The 18,324-nt window shown below is 49.1% G+C and overlaps 2 protein-coding genes across 2 annotated transcripts; one reads left to right on the top strand and one right to left on the bottom strand.

Moving 5' to 3' along the window:
* Positions 1–1,057: 1,057 nt before the first annotated feature.
* Positions 1,058–5,891, top strand: chadlb (chondroadherin-like b; the record flags this gene model as incomplete). Its single annotated transcript, XM_084456106.1, has 9 exons — positions 1,058–1,231; positions 1,453–1,647; positions 1,902–2,203; positions 3,427–3,635; positions 3,815–4,107; positions 4,390–4,569; positions 4,710–5,216; positions 5,315–5,481; positions 5,573–5,891. The coding sequence occupies 9 exons, from the start codon at positions 1,058–1,060 to the stop codon at positions 5,889–5,891; spliced, it is 2,346 nt and encodes a 781-aa protein (XP_084312232.1).
* A 1,091-nt stretch (positions 5,892–6,982) lies between these two features.
* On the bottom strand, positions 6,983–16,622 carry l3mbtl2 (L3MBTL histone methyl-lysine binding protein 2; the record flags this gene model as incomplete). Its single annotated transcript, XM_084456105.1, has 18 exons — positions 16,574–16,622; positions 15,629–16,117; positions 15,181–15,349; positions 14,838–14,971; positions 14,089–14,182; positions 13,930–13,997; positions 13,537–13,654; positions 13,193–13,327; positions 12,939–13,027; positions 12,557–12,806; positions 12,020–12,099; positions 9,772–9,876; positions 9,453–9,600; positions 8,998–9,080; positions 8,496–8,730; positions 7,836–7,895; positions 7,480–7,698; positions 6,983–7,275 (listed from the first exon to the last, which is right to left on the bottom strand). The coding sequence occupies exons 2-18, from the start codon at positions 16,001–16,003 to the stop codon at positions 6,983–6,985; spliced, it is 2,655 nt and encodes an 884-aa protein (XP_084312231.1). The 5' UTR covers positions 16,004–16,117; positions 16,574–16,622.
* Positions 16,623–18,324: the final 1,702 nt, after the last annotated feature.

Here is an 18,324-nt window from a genome sequence, read left to right as displayed (position 1 = left end):
CGAGCAGCGTGCCAGCTCAACTGCGGTCTGAACTGTTGATCCCATGGGGGACACTGACACACACACGGGCTTTGCCCTAGGAAATTCCACCGTCTCTAATTTCTACCCCCTCTCCCCTACTTCGTCTTCTCTCTCTCTCTCTCTCTCTCTCTCTCTCTCTCCCTCTCCCTCTCTGCAGGCCATTCACAGCGACCTGAACACTTGGAAATATGGGGAAAACTTTGTGAAAATGTGTTAGAATCTTAGTGTTAAGCTTCACTGCGCACGGACTTTGATAGAAAAGGATTATCGTTCTACGGATTTATTTTCTGGATTCTCTCCAAAGGCTCAGGTAGATCTGTCTGAGAGGGAAACCTTCATAACGCATGGGTTCTTTCTGTTCTAAAGTAATGGACTGGTCTTATAAATCAGTAGATGTTATATGGCCTGATTTATTTTTCATAATCGTTTTACCCCCTCTGCTCTGGAAAATGTATAAGCCTAATTGTCGCCATTGTATGTTAAAATCCTTTGGTGAAGATAGCCAACTGTGGATAAACGCTGATGCTGTTGACTGGTCTATTTCACATAAACTTCAGCCATTCATTAATCCAAATGACTCACTAAACGTCTCCCACAATCAGACACTCAAGGTGATAAAAGATCACATCTCTTAGGAGAACTGGCTACAATTATTATTCTCACCATGGCTTAACCCTGTGCGCAACGGGTGCCAACTCTTATCATCGCATGTCAGTAGTAGTAGCCCACGGGGGCAGTCCAGGGTGAAGCTGCGTTTCGAGTCCAACGCCAGATCTCACCGGGCTGATGATGAAGCGGAGGAATGTAGACCGTCTGTAACGGACGCATACCAGCAGGGACTTGCACCTAACCAGCCCAAAATAGCATTAATCCGAATAGGAAAGGGATAGTGAAATCATAATCAGTTGTCTTTCATATCAGGGCTGCACGAACTAAAAACTCTTCTCAATCTGAAGTAATAGGCGTGCGATGATCAAGAACTTGACGCGTAGGCTTATATCTGAAATTATGAATTTCTAACCGGTTTTGTCCCCAGATGTATTCCATGGCCTTCCGCGCCGTCTTGTGGCCAGTACTGGTATTGCTGTTCTCCGGCGTCCCAGGCGTGCACCTGGGCAAATGCCCACAGCAGTGCATCTGCGACCAGATCCAACTCACTGTGTCCTGCATCAGCAAAAACCTAACTGAAGTGCCTCCCACCATAGATGAGGTAAATTACACTACAATGACTTCTAAGAAATATATCTTCTCCACATAACTAGTGGATGGACGGATGGACGGACGGATGGACGGATGGATGGATAGATGGTGTATGGCCACACAAGCTTGCAGCCTGGTCATTGAGCCTGTTCTGAATAAGTCTCTACCCCATTCCTCCCCTTCAAATGGATCCTCGTCTTTGACTTTGGTGATCCTTCTCACCGCTGCCAGATTACGGTGAAGTTGGACCTGAGGGGGAACGACATCCAGACCCTGCCCACGGGGGCGTTCAAACACACGCCATACCTGACGCACCTCACCCTGCAGCGCTGCAACATCCGCACCGTGAAGGAGGGCGCCTTCCGCAGCTTGGGGCGCCTCGTCTTCCTCAACCTGGCCAACAACAACATCGATATTCTCTACCAGGTCAGAATCGGTCCGAGGTCTTTCACGGCCCGAGAGACTCGACTCAACCAGAGGTTCTTTACCTGGTCAGATTCAGACACAGATTTCTGTACTAGTAGTCAGGGGCGGCTTCTTTGATGTCTATTTTATGAGTTTGCCCCTAGGTCTTACGTGTGAGGACACCTTTTAAAGGCCCTCTCACCTTTACCGTTTTCATCCCTCTCTCCTCACCCCCCTCAACCCCTCCCCTCCCCTCCCGTCTCCTCCATCTCCAGGAGTCGTTCGACGGCCTCTCCTCCCTGAAGCAGCTCCTGATAGACAGGAACCGTGTGGAGGAGATCCAGCCGGGGGCCTTCTCTCAGCTGGGTTTCCTCAACCTGCTCTCCCTCACATACAACCAGCTGGTCTACATCCCCAACATGGCCTTCCAGGGCCTGCAGAACATCAAGTGGCTGCGTCTCAGCCACAACTCCCTCAACTACCTGGCCACCGAGGCCTTCGCCGGCCTCTTCACCCTCACACGCCTCAGCCTCGACCACAACGAGCTGCAGTTCTTCCCCACCGAGACCATGACGAGGTAGACAGGAGCATCCCGTATAGCACCTTCTCTTAACCAGCTTCCTTGACTTATCCTCCTCATTAATGCCTACTGGCACATAACGGCTGGGGCGGCTGTAGCTCAGTTGGTAGAGCGGGTCGTTCAATGATCGAACGGTCAGTGGTTCGAATCCCAGCTCCGACTGTCCACATGTTTAAGTGTCCTTGAGCAAGACACCAAACCCCAAATTGCTCCCAATGAGCAGGTAAGCACCTTGCATGGCAGCTACCGCCATTGGTGTGTGAATGTGTGTGTGAATGGGTGAATGAGAGGCCATTGTAAAGTGCTTTGAGTGCCGCTAAGGTGGAAAAGCGCTATATAAGTGCAGTCCATTTACCATAATGCTGAACTTATCCTCGTCATGCGTTCTCTGCGTTGTGTTTTAGATATTGCTATGTGCTGCTTGATGTTATGTGTGCTTTGCTGCTATATGTTGTTCAATTCTATGTGTCGATTTTAGTGTATAAGTTACATCTTCTTTTATGTTCTTACCATGAACTTGCCCAGGGACTGCTGGTGAAAATGAGCTTTTATGTCTAAATCTGGCACATTTACCTAGTGTTTATTAGTGTGCACTGTCACTTTTTAGATAAACCTCAAACTTAATGTCTACTGGCACATAAGGTTTAACTTATCCTCACTACACAAGGCTTAACTCATCCTCACAACATAAGGCTTAACTCATCCTCTCAACATAAGGCTTAACTCATCCTCACAATATAAGGCTTAACTCATCCTCACAATATAAGGCTTAACTCATCCTCACAACATAAGGCTTAACTCATCCTCACAACATAAGGCTTAACTCATCCTCTTCATGCCAACTGGCACCAGTGGGTGTAAAGGGGTCTGTATCCGGGGATATCCAGATTGGATATTTGTCATATATTTTGAGCATATCAGAACTCAGGAATATAAGGCTTAACTTATCCTCTTCATGCCTACTGGCACATACAGTAAGGCATAGATCCCTACACTTCTGATGCCTTCTGAAGGCTTTTTTGTCAGCTTTGTCAGCTTAGCTCGAATTTCTCCACAGTTCCCCACCCACTGTTCTTCTATACCTACAGTACTTACTGTATAACCTGAGGAAATACTGTAAAGGACCTCAAACCATTCTTTTACCAAATGCTCATTCCTCTCTCTCCCTCTCTCTCTCTCTCTCTCTTCCCTCCCTCCCTCCCTCCCTCTCCCTTTCCCAGACTCCCCGAGGTGACCCGCCTGGACATGGGCTACAACCCCATGATCTTCCTGGGGGAGGAGACGGTGTCCATGGCCAAGGTCACCCACGTCTACCTGGACCACATGTCCCTGCAGGACCTGGCCAACACGGCAGTGTCCCTGTCCCCGAACCTCGTCCACCTGGACCTCAGCCACAACCAGCTGCGCGTGCTGCAGCCCTTCTCCGCAGGTTCTGTGCACTCTCACTCTCACCCGGCCTGCCTGCCGGTTCTTTTGGATTGTTTCACATCATACAGTGTGAAATCACAAACCACGGTGAATTGTATCGTATCGCATCGTACCACACCGTGATCGTGTCCCCCCCCAGAGGACTTTGAGTATCATCTGACATCTACCCCCCCCACACAGGTTCCCCAAAGCTGGCACGTCTCAACCTGGCAGGCAACCCCATCTACTGTAACTGCTACCTGCGTCCGCTGAGGGAGTGGTCCCTGCGGGGCAAGGTCAAGCTGCTGGGCACCTGCGGGGGCCCCGCCCACATCTCTGGCGACAGCCTAGGCACCCTCCACCCACCCGACCTCCGCTGCCAGAGCCAGGAGGCCATGCTGAAGGCGGAGTTCGAGGAGCAGAGCAGGGTCACCCCGCCCCCCACCCCAGAACCCGAGAACAAGGTCAAGTGTCCCGCCAACTGCGCCTGCGAGGTGAAACGCGGGACAGGGAGGGTCCTGACACACCCTCGTCAGAACGGGGGGGGGGGTGTAAAGCAGTGTTTCCGACTCGTACGCGGTGAATCCAACTGTCTGTTCTGCCCCTCTGGCGAGCAGCGACAAAAATAGATACGCGGCAGTCTTTCATGTCCTACGCCGGCATACTTAATCAAAGCATCTCTCCGGCTCCCCGCCCACTGCCCACTCAACCCCCCCCCCCTCTCTCTCGCCCTGTCCCACCCTCCCTCCTGCCCCTCTCTCTGCCCCGCCTCCCAGGGCGACATGCATCACTCCTCGTGTGAGAACCGCGGGCACACCAAGATCCCGCGCGGCTTCTCCCCCCGCACCCGCCTGCTCGATCTCCGTGGCAACCCCTTCCACTACATCCCTAGCAACAGTTTCCCCGGCGTCGCCGACGTGGTCTCCCTCCATCTCCAGCGCTGCAGCATTGTGGAGGTGAAATGAAGAATCCGTCAACTTTTATTATTTTTTATGTAATAACATTTTTTCCTGAATATGTGTATTTTTCCACAATTGTGATGGCGTTACTTGACTTGTATATACGTATGTTCTCTAAATTAACTTGTACCTTGTAGGTGGAGGACGGGGCCTTCAGTGGGATGAAGGGTCTGGTCTACCTGTACCTGTCCGAGAATGAGCTGACGTCCCTCAGCGCCTCAGCCTTCAAGGGTCTTCCTCATCTCACCTACCTCCACCTGGAGAAGAACCGCTTCACCGCCTTCCCCAAGGGGGCCTTCAATCTCCTGCCCAGCCTCCTGGCCCTGCACCTGGAGAACAACTCCATCGCCAAGCTGGAGCCGGGGGTCCTGGCCGGAGCCGAGAAGCTGCGGGGGCTCTATCTCACCTCCAATGTCATCGACAACGTGTCCCCCAGGGCCCTGGAGCAAGCCTTGGACCTGGACACGCTGCACCTGGGGGGGAACAGGATGAAGGAGGTGCCCACGGCTGCGCTGGGGAAGGCCGCCAACATCGGGGAGCTGCGACTGTCGGGTAATCCCATCCGCTGGGTGGGCTCGCAGGCCTTCCAGCCGTCGGCCAGGATGCTGAAGGATCTGTATCTGGATGGCATGGGACTGGAGAAGGTGAGAGGAGTAGCTGGTTTGTTTGTAGGAGAAATCTTATCGTCCATATTCACCTACTTGACATTGGTCCTCTCCTCTTCCTTTCCTCTCTCCTCCAGATGTCTATAGACGCCCTGGCAGGGCTGGGCCCCGGGCTGAGGAGTCTGTACCTGGAGGGGAACCAGCTGGAGGAGATGCCCGACTTCAGCCCCTTCAACAGCCTGGAGGTCATCAATCTGGAGGACAACCCTCTGCTGTGTGACTGCCCCCTGTTGCCGCTGCGCAAGTAAGACACTTACACACGCAAACATGCAAGCATGCACACACACATTTACACAGATGTTCTCAGACCCTTTCTTTCCGTCACCCTCCCTCAGGTGGATAGAGAAGGTCAACCTGAAGGTGCGTGCCACCTGTGGCCACCCCCCTGAGCTGCGGGGTCGTCGGGTCAAAGACGTCCACGTGTTCAGGGCCTGCCCAGGGGGCGAGAGCCTCCCGCCCGCCACCTTCTCCTCCTCCCCCACCCTCACCCCTCCCAAGGTCTCCAAGTCCCCCAAGTCAACCAAGCCCAAACCAGCCCACCTCAACGCCCCCCACCACGCCAAGGTGGTGAAGGCCAAACCCAAAACCCGTAAGAGTCAGATCCCGAGACCCGCTGTGGCCAAGAAGACCACCAAGAGGAGCAAGATGGCCTGAGAACTTGAGGCTGTCACATATACCATACGCTACACTGTTAATGTTGTTCATGCTTGATCTATGTTCATGCTTGTTTGTTAGATTTATCTCTATATATCTGAGTCACAATTTCCTTTTCTGCATTCTATAGTCCAAATAGACTACAGTTCCTTATACAGTACCTTTATAGATCAGTCACTTCCGTTAAAGCACTTAATGAAGATATCATATAAGGCCTTTCCTGGTACTCTTTATCCATTGAGGAGAAGCATATCTTCCAATTTTTCTGTGTTAGAATTAGGAATTGTCACTATGTAGCATTTCATTTGAAAAACAGTAATCGTATGGCTGAAAGCTAATGTCCTAACCACTAGGGTACTCCGAAGTCACGCAAACTGTGGCTTTATACATGCACTGGTTCTCATGATCCCAGCATACCAGTCTGGTTCCTGTCATGTCAAATGTGAAGCTTCCCATTGCAACTAACCAGAGTATAAATAACAGTATATATAAATCAAATTACAGTATGTTTAGCAAAAAGACACCGGTGTCAACTATTGACATTTAAGTATTTTATTCCATGATTGTACATATAAACAGCAAACTCTGGAATCTGGATATTAAAACAAGAAATAAAACAATATACAAAAACAGAAATGTGTAAAGGGGTGTAATTTACCATAAGGAAAGTCAGTATATGGTGGAAGGTACAGTATCATGTCCCTGTAACAGGTCTGTCTCAGTCAAGTTTGATTCCATCTGCTGAGCCCTGTCTGCCACCAGGGGAGTTGAGGTAGTACAGATCTGTCCTGATCTGATCTGTTCTGAGTTCGGGGTTCTAATGGCTCCACATCATCACTCAGGAGGATTAAGCCAAGGTGCGTTCTAAAGGGAACGAGAGCAGGAGTCCCTAACTACCCGTCCTCAGAACGCAGGAGTCCCCAACTACCCGTCCTCAGAACGCAGGAGTCCCTAACTACCCGTCCTCAGAACGCAGGAGTCCCCAACTACCCGTCCTCAGAACGCCCTCTCATTGATGGAGGGATCCATATCATGGACACGTATGAATGCTCAGAACACTGCGTCTCGGTCCAACCTCTAACTCCACAGTGTCAGAGCTCCATCTCCTCCTGATGCTGGGCCTCCTTGTCGTGGTTCTGGTTCTGGGGTCGGTCCACTGCAGCTGGCTCCCCCACAGGTTCCGTCTGGCTCTCCTCCTCCGCCCCGCTCTGTTCATCCCTGCTCTGCTCTGCCTGTTCTTCACCGCTCTTCTTCTGTCCCACCTCTTCCTCCCTCTCCCTTTGCTCCTCCCCCCAGTGCTCCTGCTTGACCACGGCTGTGCCCGGGGGAGGAGCGATGGGCATCTCCATCTCCACCTCCTCCACCTTCACCTGCACTGCAATGACTGAGAGAGAGAGAGAGAGAGAGAAAGAGGAGAGAGAGAGACAGAGACAGAGAGAGAGAGAGGGAGACATACAGACAGCAGCGTTACTGGGCAATGAGAGGACATGGTGGTAATATTTTCATGGGCTCTGCAGCTAAACAGGGCAAACGTGAGTTGGGAGGATAATGGCCATGAAGGAGCCAGGGCGGGGTCCTGTACACTCACTCTCCTGCTCCTCGGGCTCCGTCTTGGGCTGGAGGAGGGCGGTGCCGGCAGGCGTCGGGCCCGGGGGTTCGGGCTGCTCTGAGGGGGTCTCGGGCTTCTCTGAGGGGGTCTCGGGCTCTGAGGGGGTCTCGGGCTCTGGCTGCTCCTGCTGGTTGGGACGGGCTGGAGGGCGGTTCTTAGAGATCAGGCTGGCGAGCTTCCTCTTCACCATCTTCTTCTCTGGAACGGAGGGAGAGTCAGGAGAGAGAACGGAGAGGGAACGAGGAGATGATGTTGATTTCGAGATGTGTGTGAAGTGTGGTGTGTGTGAAGTGTGTGTGTGCGCATGTGTGTGTGAGATAATGTTAAGAACTTACTCTTCTTTCCCATAGGCCTGTGTTTCTTGACAGGGCTTCTTGCCTGGGTTTCAACAGGATCTACAAGAGGAGAGGACACAGTGAGATTATAGGTTATAGAGTGTGTGTGTGTGTGTGTGTGTGTGTGTGTGTGCATGTGTCTGTGCATGCGATAGAGATGCGCGGATGGAGTTTGAGCGCACCCAAATCCGCGTGCACTCATCAATCACCCACCCGCCACCCACCCGACATAATTATCTTCTAAAATTTAAAGACCCGCACCCGCACCCAACCCGCCAAACATGAAGTTATTGTATTTACATTTAAATTATGTCCAGCCGTTCATGCTCATTCGCTTTTCATACAGACGCATTTTCTTGACTTAAACAATGTAAAGATTATAGGATCTCGGTTGACGAAGTGGTCGAGGGTATTTGAGTGATCTGCTGGCAGGTCTCGCGCTTTCTCGCAGTTGTTATAATATAATATATATAATTACAGTAGTTATTAAATACGAATATAACTGACAAATCCACCCGCAAAAAATCACAATGTTGATTTTTACTGGCCCATCCACCCGCGAATGCGGATATCCGTGGATGTCGCGGATATATCCGCAATATTCGCATCTCTAGCGTGCGAGTGTGTGTGTGTGTGCGTGTGAGTGTGTGTGACCTCTACCTGGGCCGATGGGAGGATGCAGCTCGTAGCCAGTGATATCGCACCACCCTATAGGGTAGATGTCAGGTGACTGGACGTCCACCCACTGGTCAAACTCCTCCTCCCAGCCGTCGAAGTGGATGAGCAGCAGACGGCCCACACAGTGCCTCACGGTGGCCACACACACCAGGCGCGGCTCCATCAGGTCCACCGCCTCCAGCTTCATGTTGGAACAGAAGCCGTGGCCTGCACAGTCCTGGAGAAAGGGGGTGCGCGTACGTACGTGCGTGCACGCGCGCGCCCACACACACACACACACACACACACACACACACACACACACACACAGGAGCGCAATGATGCGCACATAGACAGGGAAGCAAACATTACCAAAAAAGAAGACATAAACAGACAAACAGATACACACACACATACACACCACTATGCTACAGAATCATCACCATACTGTTGGAATTCAAAAAGAAAAAGAAAAGAAGCAGCTTTTTAGGAAGCCTCGTCTTACAGTGGTGAACAGGTGTGCGGGTGCTGCTATGGCCCCGGTCTTCTCCAGATAGCTGGTCCACGTCCATGTCTTCTGGTCCCACCCTGGCACACAGGACAGGACAGACACGAGAGGTCAAGATGTGACCACTCCCTACTGGAAATGCTTTGTGACGTTTTCAATGAAATGCAGAGAGAGAGAGAGAGAGAGAGAGAGAGAGAGAGAGAGAGTAGCACACTTGTGACATGGTAGAATAGCACACTTGTGACATGGTAGAGTAGCACACTTATGACATGGTAGAGTAGCACACTTGTGACATGGTAGAGTAGCACACTTGTGACATGGTAGAGTAGTACACTTGTGACATGGTAGAGTAGTACACTTGTGACATGGTAGAGTAGCACACTTGTGACATGGTAGAGTAGTACACTTGTGACATGGTAGAGTAGTACACTTGTGACATGGTAGAGTAGTACCTGGTGGGAGGGTGAGGGGGATGCTGTTCCTCTGGCAGAAGCCCCTAGGCAGGATGGCATGGGAAGAGGCGTGGTAGCAGAACAAATCAGAACCCTCCGGCGAGGTGTTACCATCGATACCCACCATGAGGTACCCGTCCAACAGAACCTGGTGAGAGAGGAGGGAGGGAGGGGGAGAGAGGGTCACAGAGGCATAGAGATAGAGAGGACCAGTCTACACGCCTGTGAGAAAATCCCAACTGCTCTTTTTGACTTTTTGTCTGTTGGCCTGGCCGTGGTAACTACAGCCATGCTGAGGGAGAGGCAGGGCCAGGTTTACCTTCTGGACGGTGGCCACACAGATGTTGCCCAGGTTGAGAGGGTCAATGGCCTCCAGCTTCATGCCTGCATCGAAGAATCCTCCCTCCATGTACACACACCTGGGCTGAGGGGAACAGGGGGGTCAGGAAGCTTGTCATCAGGTTCTCATAGGGGTGTATTTAGGTTGGTAGAGGGTAGTCATATAATTGTCATAGGGGTGTTATTACGGCGTCATGGGAACTAGAGATCGAGGCTGGTGTCACAAGGCTGTCATAGGTTGTTATATTCTGTCAGTGTCATAAGGGTGTTGGGACTATGTCACAAGAGGGTCATACAATTGTCAGGGATGCCATAAGGTGTCATAAAGGTATCATAAATTGAACAGAAGCCGTCATAATGTTAGCTATTTATTGTTATGTTAAGCTTATTTATCATGAAGTTGTCATAAAGTTGTCATAAATAAAGTGTATTATTATATGGTTTCAGAACAGTAATACTAATGAAATGAACACGTGAACACAAACAGTATAATTATGTATTTTGTAGTATAATAAGTAGAATTACCTACTGGTAATTCATAAAACAGGCTAGTCTTCATTAGGGATGTGCGCGACTAGTCGTTTAAACGACTAAACGGTGCAGATTTTGCTAGTCGTTTAAGAAATAATAGTCGATTAAACGAAATATAATAGAATTAGAAAAAAATAAAAATATTTATAAAAAGACAAATAATTAGTCACCTCATTCATTTACCTGCGCAATCCCTATTGTTTATGCTGCGTTCCTTTTGTATGGGAGCTCCGGATTTGGCGCCTACCTAATACGTAATCTATCGTCTGACATCCGCGGTCTTTAATATTATAGTAATTTAACTTATGCCATTCAATGATCAGGGGTGCACGGCACATTGCCACTAAAGTGTGCTCATATTAATTAATGTAGCCTAATCATTTGGTTTGTGAAAGTCAAGACCTGACGGATATCTGTGCAACAATAGGCTACGACTAGATTCCAAGAGGCGCGCTCGCTTTCACAGCCTAATTGCCGAGTTGAACTCTGAAGGAGGCAGACCATTAAATTTGCAAAACATAGGTTTATGTATACTAGTATACATCCAAGCAACTGTCACAAAGTACCCCGTGTTTTAAATAGCCAAACCAGACTTGGAGCGAGATGCACAACGAGTGAAAATTGGCTTCCGCTGAATGTTGGTTAGAAAGATAGAGGAACTTTATTGCAGACATGCAGGTCCATATAAAACATTATATATAACACTTTCATAAATGTAAAATTCATCTAGGCTATTTTAGCCCGGTAGGCTATTATTTCTTTCACTTTATTATTTGCATCATTCTTTGTGGACCAATGTTTTAATAAATTTGCCTTCGAACGTTATTGCACTCTCTGACATCTGCGGTCTTTATGTGAAATCTAGTTTTAGCCTACTGAAACATTACAGACTATTCGCCTTATTCACCTGGCAGCCATATTGGTCCGTCTGTGGTGCGGATGCGGAAGTGCCCGTTGTTAAAAGTTCGCTGTAAAAACACCACTTCAAGAACCGAAATAGTCAAAATAACAGGCTGAATACACTATCGGGGTTACAAACTCATCATTACCAGACTCTGTTTTTCACTGCCGTTGTTTTCGCGTTTGGAAATACATGGAGGTGAATGAGCCATAGTTAGCAGTCAGCTGCATTCACTCCGATGTATTTCCAAACGCGAAAACAACGGCAGTGAAAAACAATCGGAGTCTGGTTCTAGTTCTAGTTCTTGAAATGGTGTTTTTACAGTGAACCTTTAACATTGAAGGCAACGGGCACTTCCGCATCCGCACCCCTAATTACGTGAGACTGACCAATATGGCAGCTGAGGTGAATAAGGTGAATAGGCTAGCCTACTCTTCTTCAATTAAACAAAATAAATCACATTGATATCTTTGCTAAGTAATAAGCTGTAAGGACAGGCTGAACTACTGTTTTGCACTGGAAAACAGTGTGTGACAGCCCTGCGCAACGCGTGCAAATTGGCTGCCGCTGAGATGTTGGGAAACATCAAGAATAGTCATGCATCTTAGCTTGCATAGTTTGAGAAACATCCTCAATTTTTCTAACTAGCACTTGTAGAAACTTGGGAATCCTGTTTTTAGCCTAGTCGTGTAATCGGTTACAAAACCACTGTCTAGTCGTCAGTGAAAATAGTCGCTGCGCACATCGCTAGTCTTCATAGCCCTCAATCTATCCATCCATCTCTCTGTGCACTGACCTTCTTGAAGAGCATGGGTCCACTGTCACAGTAAGCCTTCCGCACCGCTGGATGGCCGCTGGCGCTGGTGTCAACCTTGGCTGGGACAGGGGGGGGAACAAACAGATACACACATCACATTATAGTCATGTAGCAGACGCTTTTATCAAAGGCGACTTACAATAATTGCATTTAACAGACTCAGTGTAATAATTGAATTTAATATAGGTAGTCTGTGTAATAATAATAATAATTTGCTATATTTATAAGGTACTTAAGTACTCCTAAAGGACAATCTCAAAGTGCTGAAAAACAGTTTAGCTACACTGTCTCCTTCCCAAATGCGTTAACTAACGTTAACATTAACATTTACCTCAATTCCTGAACTTATCTTAACCCAACCCAGCCTAACCTAATTACAGATATAAACATGCCCAACTAGCTACCAACTAACTACCCACTCAAACTGTCTTCAGATCATCTATATGGGGACCTTAAAATAAAATATTGCATTGTATAACATAGCCCCGCTGTTCAGCAGTTGGTATGGTCCTTCACCTGTTGGTTTGATGGTGTGACCCACTTTATTGGACCAGCCCACTGGGTGCAGCAGGGGGCTCCACATGTGGCACCAGAACTCGGAGAAGGGCTCCGCTGGGTCCTCCTTCCCCCCGTCTTCGTAGACCAGACGGAGGCGGCCCCCGACCACAGAGTCGATGACCGCCACCCGCGTCCTGCTCACCATGGTGCGGTCCACCACTTCCACGCGCATGCCCGTACGGAACGAGTACCTCAGACTCTCCGCCAACTGGTGGTGAGAAGGAGAGAGAGGGGGAGGGGGTGAAAAAGGAGAGATGGGCGGTGTTTTGGGCACAAGCAAGAGAATAGAGAAATGAACACTGATTTGAAGCTACTGGCTCTGGGTCCACGTCTACCGCACCTTGAGGTAGAAGTCCACAGGCAGAGTGTTTGCTCCAACCAGCCGCTCCATCAGGTACTTCTTCCAGTCGGGAATGTCATGCTGCAACCCTACACACGACACACACACACACACACACACACACACACACACACACACAGTTGGACATTAGTGTTTGTTTGTGTGTTTGTTTGTGTGTGTGTCTATGGCAGAAAGCCCTTTCTCGGTTTGTTTATGAGAATGTGTGCGTACTGTATGTGTGTGTGTGTCCTTACCCTGCGGAGGCACCAGCAGCTTGCCCGTCATGGCGCACCAGCCTATAGGGTTCATGTCCCCAGAACCCAAGCTGCACCAGAAGTCATAGCTGCTGTCCGTCTCGAAGCCCTCGTACCTCAACAGAGCCTTGTAGCCTGCAGGGTTAGAATGGAGGAGAGAACGGGATGAGATGACAGATGAACACAGGACAGGACAGGGGAGAAGAGAAAGGTGGCCAATGCTGAGTCTAAAGAGAGTAACTGTGCCTGAGAGAGAATCTGAGACATAGTTCCAGCAATAGCAGAGAAAAGTAGCAGCGTTATGACCAGAGGAACTTTCCAGAAATCTGGGATCCTAAACAGACCTGCGATCCTGATGATGGTGGCGATCCAGTAGACCTTACTGGGTAGAACTGCGTTGGTGTTTAGAACCTCCACCTTCAAACCCACCGCAATGTCATCCCACTGGGCACATAGGGGCGCCTGTGTAGAGGGGGGGCAACAGGGGGCAGCAGTGGGGGTGAGGCAGGGACAGGAGGGTGGGGTGGGGCAGGTTGAGAGATGGCAGAAGGGCAGGGTGAGAGAGGGCGGGGTGGGTGAGATTAGTGGGGCAAATAGCCAGTTATATCCCATAGCAGACAGAGAAGAGACACAGCCGTTCTTCAGTTCAATGCGTGAGGGTAGTATAGGACCAGGTGGAGGGTGGTGCTGGGTGCAGTAAGGCATGTGGAATGGGAGTCGGACACGCCGAAACTCACGTGTCTGAAGGAAGAAACGGTGGCGGCCAGATGGCCCATCTTCTCCAGGTAAGAGCCCCAGTCAAAACCTGGAGGGCAGGCGCAATACAGTGTGTGAGTGAGGAATGAGTGTGTACTCACCCTGTGTGTGTGTGTGTGTGTGTGTGTGTGTGTGTGCACCTTCCGGTTCAATAGGAGTGTTGTCCTGCGGCCCTGCAGGTGTAGACCAGGGTGTCTTATTCAGCACTGTAGCCTTCTTGGTGGGGGGCTTTCCCTGGGGGGACGAAGACAAGTCCATGAGACCTACGGGAGAGCACTGGCCTCCAGACAGCTTCTGAGACATACTGCCCATCATCATCATCATCATCCCTGTACACTGAATTCCAGCCTGAATATTATCTTTAGTCAGTCCTGCCTTATGCTGTGTTCACACCGGGTGCGATTTTTTTCCGGCCTCGCGGTGAGTTTACATAGAAAGTCAATACAATTCGCGTGAACTGGGCAGCGGGCGGCACCGGTGGCGCGAATCAGGCGAACCCGGCGGCGCGGCGGCCAGGATTCGCCGTGCAGCGACTTTCGCAAAAGTTCAATTTTTTTAACTTTCTGCGGCGGATTCGCACGGCAACCCATCGATCCCGCGGCGAGATTAGGGCAAACTGGGCGGCGCAAATTTTCTCGCCGCGCCCAGTGTGAACGTAGCATTAGAGGGACAACTCCTCCTGCAGCTCCAACATCACAGTGGACCCTTCCAGGGTCCCCACTCTTGGAAAGAGCATTTATTCAAAAACCACAGAGGGAGGGATAGGGGGATGGAGGGATAGGGGGATGGAGGGATAGGGGGATGGAGGGATAGAGGGATGGAGGGATAGGAGGATGGAGTGAGGGGGACGGAGGGGGGAGGTTGGAGGGATGGGGGAGACCGGTCCCACCTGTAGCCGAGCAAGAATGGAGGTCTTCTTGGAGTTGGAGGAGTAGGAGCGTGAGCAGGACACGCTGCAGAAGCGCTTGGTCTTGGAGTAGAAGTTGCCTCTGACGCCGCTGACGCCACACATCTCGCACACCGCTGGGGATAGACCAGGACACACACACACACACGTGTTACACACATCTCTATCTCCATTGCACTGTGTATGAAATGTGCTACATACAGAGCTTGACGGGGCCATTCAAAACAAAATGCCAATGACATCAGGCAATATGTGGTCAGATCTCCAGAGTTTGCTCTGGAGGACCTCGTGAGCTTAACCGTACATCCCTCCTCTTCTCCCTCACCCGGTTCGTCATCCTTGGCCTTGGAGTATCTCACTTCTCCACTGGACTCGTCCATCTCCTCCTCTTCGTCGTCCTCCTCCTCTTCTTCCTCCTCCTCCTCCTCCTCATCGTCCTGCTCCTCTCCGTCTGCGTCGTCAAAATCCACGGGAGCCCCTCCAAGCTGCTCTTCCTGTTTCAGAGGAACGAGGATGGGAGAGAGGGAAGGAGGGTTGGTGAGAGGGGAACAGAGGGAGACACGAAGAGAGTGAGACAGGTGGAGACACACACACAATCAGAAACAGAGGTTTTATCAGCGCATTCATGAGGCTTGTTGCAGCTCAAAGAGAGTCATGTCAGTAGTCTGTCTTATTTCTCCAGGTGTCCTTCCCTTCCCAGTTCCTTTCTAACTGCGGAGACAAATGATGATATACTGAGCTGAACTGAGCCCGGAGTGGTGACCCTGACCCACCATGTCACATTCCATGGGCACCACAGGGATGCCCTTCCTCTGGGACTTGGGGAGGCAGGAGTTGCAGCCGCCGCCCTCGCAGGTGGAGCAGGGCGGGCGGATGAACACCGTAGGCACCGCCCCGGGCTTCAGCTTGAGAGAACCTTTGGCCGCCAGGGACTTCAGTACGGGGAAGGGCTGCTTCTGTTCGAAGTACTCTTTCCCGAAGTGTTCGCTGCACAGGTGAGAGGTGTGCATGGCCATCCAGTGGCTCCGGGTACGCTGCACCTGCTTCTCCCATTTCCGGAATTCCTCCGGATCCTTGGGGAACCGGTAGAGAGTGACGCCGTCCTCTGCAGTCCTGCCACACCCGTAGGCCACACAGTGGTAGGGCATCTTCTCTTCTGTCCTTTGATCGGACTGTTGTGTTCAATAGTGTTGAAATGTGAATGCCGTCGGCCGCCTAGTCACAGTCTGATGTGTTGATGGCATCCCCCTTGGAGATGGACTCTGTAAACAAATGAGATAATGATGAGTTCAAGTTTACCTCAAAAAGAAAATCATTCTGCCGGGCTTTCACACTCAACCTGGTTCACTGCTGTCTTAGCATAGCACACCGACTACAACAATGAGAATTTAGACTGATGTTGCAGAAAGAATAATGACAAATAATGACAATACAGACAAAATAGCAAGCTAAAACCCCTAACACAACTATCGAGCACAACAGAGGAAGAAATAGCAATACCGATAGATTGCTGTTTGACAATAGTAGAGCTACTGCACTAGCGTTAGTTCAGTCGAATCTGCCTTTGGCTATAGGGCAAGCTAACTAGCTAAGATAACGTGAACTAGCTAGTGTGATAGCAGCTATATTCATGCTACAGTAAATGCAATACAAATTTCACTATGAGACTATTCCAACATCGATTATTGAAACTGCAATGAGAAGTTATGTTTACGTACAACGCTTCTTGTTGTTCGAGACAGCACATGTCTGTGATCATCTATAGCTACCTACCTACCCGCTTCTTCGTATTTACGTCCCGTGAATGGAATCATGGGAAATGTAGTTTGTAGCCCATTAAGGGTGCTGCTGTAAACCGAGGGGGAGGGGGGCATACCAGGTTTTTATGATCAATCAGACAATCGATATTTAATCATGATTAATCAGTTTATATGTATATAGCACTTTTGTGCGGTTTTGGACATGTATTATTGTGTATAGGCTAGTCCTGATCATGCGTGGGCTGGTTATAGTAGGCCTGAGACTTACTGTACTACGTGCTGTCCTGAATGATCATAGGCTACTAAAGAATCGTACTGTGCTGCTGTGCTACCCTAACTCTGTCCTGGACATTTGTGAAGATCTAGACTTGGAATAAATGGCAGAGACTCTCCCTCTCTCTCTTTCTTTCCCATTCCCAGATAATCTTCAAGCAGGCGAAAGAGAACCGTCTGACCAGTGCCAATGAGCCGCTATACATTGAGGATACTTTGATCCACTGTGGTGGCAGAGAAATAGAGGTGTAGAGGAAAAGAGAAGAGAGCAACGCTAGATGACTATTGAACAACAGAAAGCATAGCCAGGAAAACTATTACTTTGATTTTTATTTGCGCAAGAGCAACTTTGAAGTGTATAAACTGGGCATAGATGCTAAACTGAAATTGAAAGGTTTCAATTCAATTCATACACTCAGAAATAAAGAGCGCCTTGTGGAACTGTTTGTCCCTAGAAGGTTTTCCAGATAGAAACCTTACAGTTCATTTGGAAGCCTTCTGGGGTTATACTCTGTAAAAGGTGCATTATTGAAGCTCAAATAGTTCAGTCTGACCTGAAAAGAATTCTTCTGAACTTTTTTACAGAGGGTTCCTGGTTCTAGAGAAGCCTAGTTCTATATCTCTTTTTTCTGAGAGGGTTTATTTTCTTTATGGTATGGCTACTGTGACTTTTATCACAGTACAGTGACGTGCATTCATCTTCAGTAAAGAGGTGGGCCCAGTGTGTGTCAAATCCCTGCATCAGTAAAGTGCCATATGCTCATTGATAATAGAAAGCTGGAGACCACTCGACCCAGAAGAGATACCAACACATCTCCTAGAGCCTCCTGCGTAGGCTCCCAGTTTTCCTGGTCACTAATTTCTCACTGTTTCTGATGTGCCCACTGAGTGACAGTGAATTAGTCAGTCAGTCAGTCACTCAGTCACACTTAGTTTTCACCATACATGTACATACAGGGGACATTATTTTGAGGAACAGATTATTCATTATGCTCAAATGACTGCAACTCTTCAACAGATAAATTAAGATTTGGATTAGGGTTAGGATTAATGGATACTGGATAGTTTTTTAAATGTTTGCTGATACAGTAGTTGAACACACAAGGAAACTCTGGGACCATACAAATAAAGTATAGCCTACCAAATACTGGGTTTAGGATATAAGAGTAGAGGTGGTCCGGAGCAGGGCCCTGATTGATAAGAATAGTTATTATTCAAGAAAAAGTTTATATTCATGTAAATAAAAGTATTATTTGCATGCTTTACTCAAGATAGGGCAGAGCATGTTATATTTTATCTGTTGTAGTCTATGAGTTTTTTTTACACCAAGACATGAAGCCCATAGTCTAAAGGAATGTCAGGTTGTGCCTCACATCACATTTAGCAAATTAAATAAATTCATTGCCCTAGAATTTGTAGTTGCAAAATATGATGGA

The sequence above is a fragment of the Borostomias antarcticus genome, assembly GCF_949987555.1.
Source record: "Borostomias antarcticus genome assembly, chromosome: 22".
NCBI lineage: Eukaryota > Metazoa > Chordata > Actinopteri > Stomiiformes > Stomiidae > Borostomias > Borostomias antarcticus.
The sequence above is the reverse complement of the archived record's forward strand: the minus strand, read 5'-3'. Positions and strand labels throughout refer to the sequence as shown.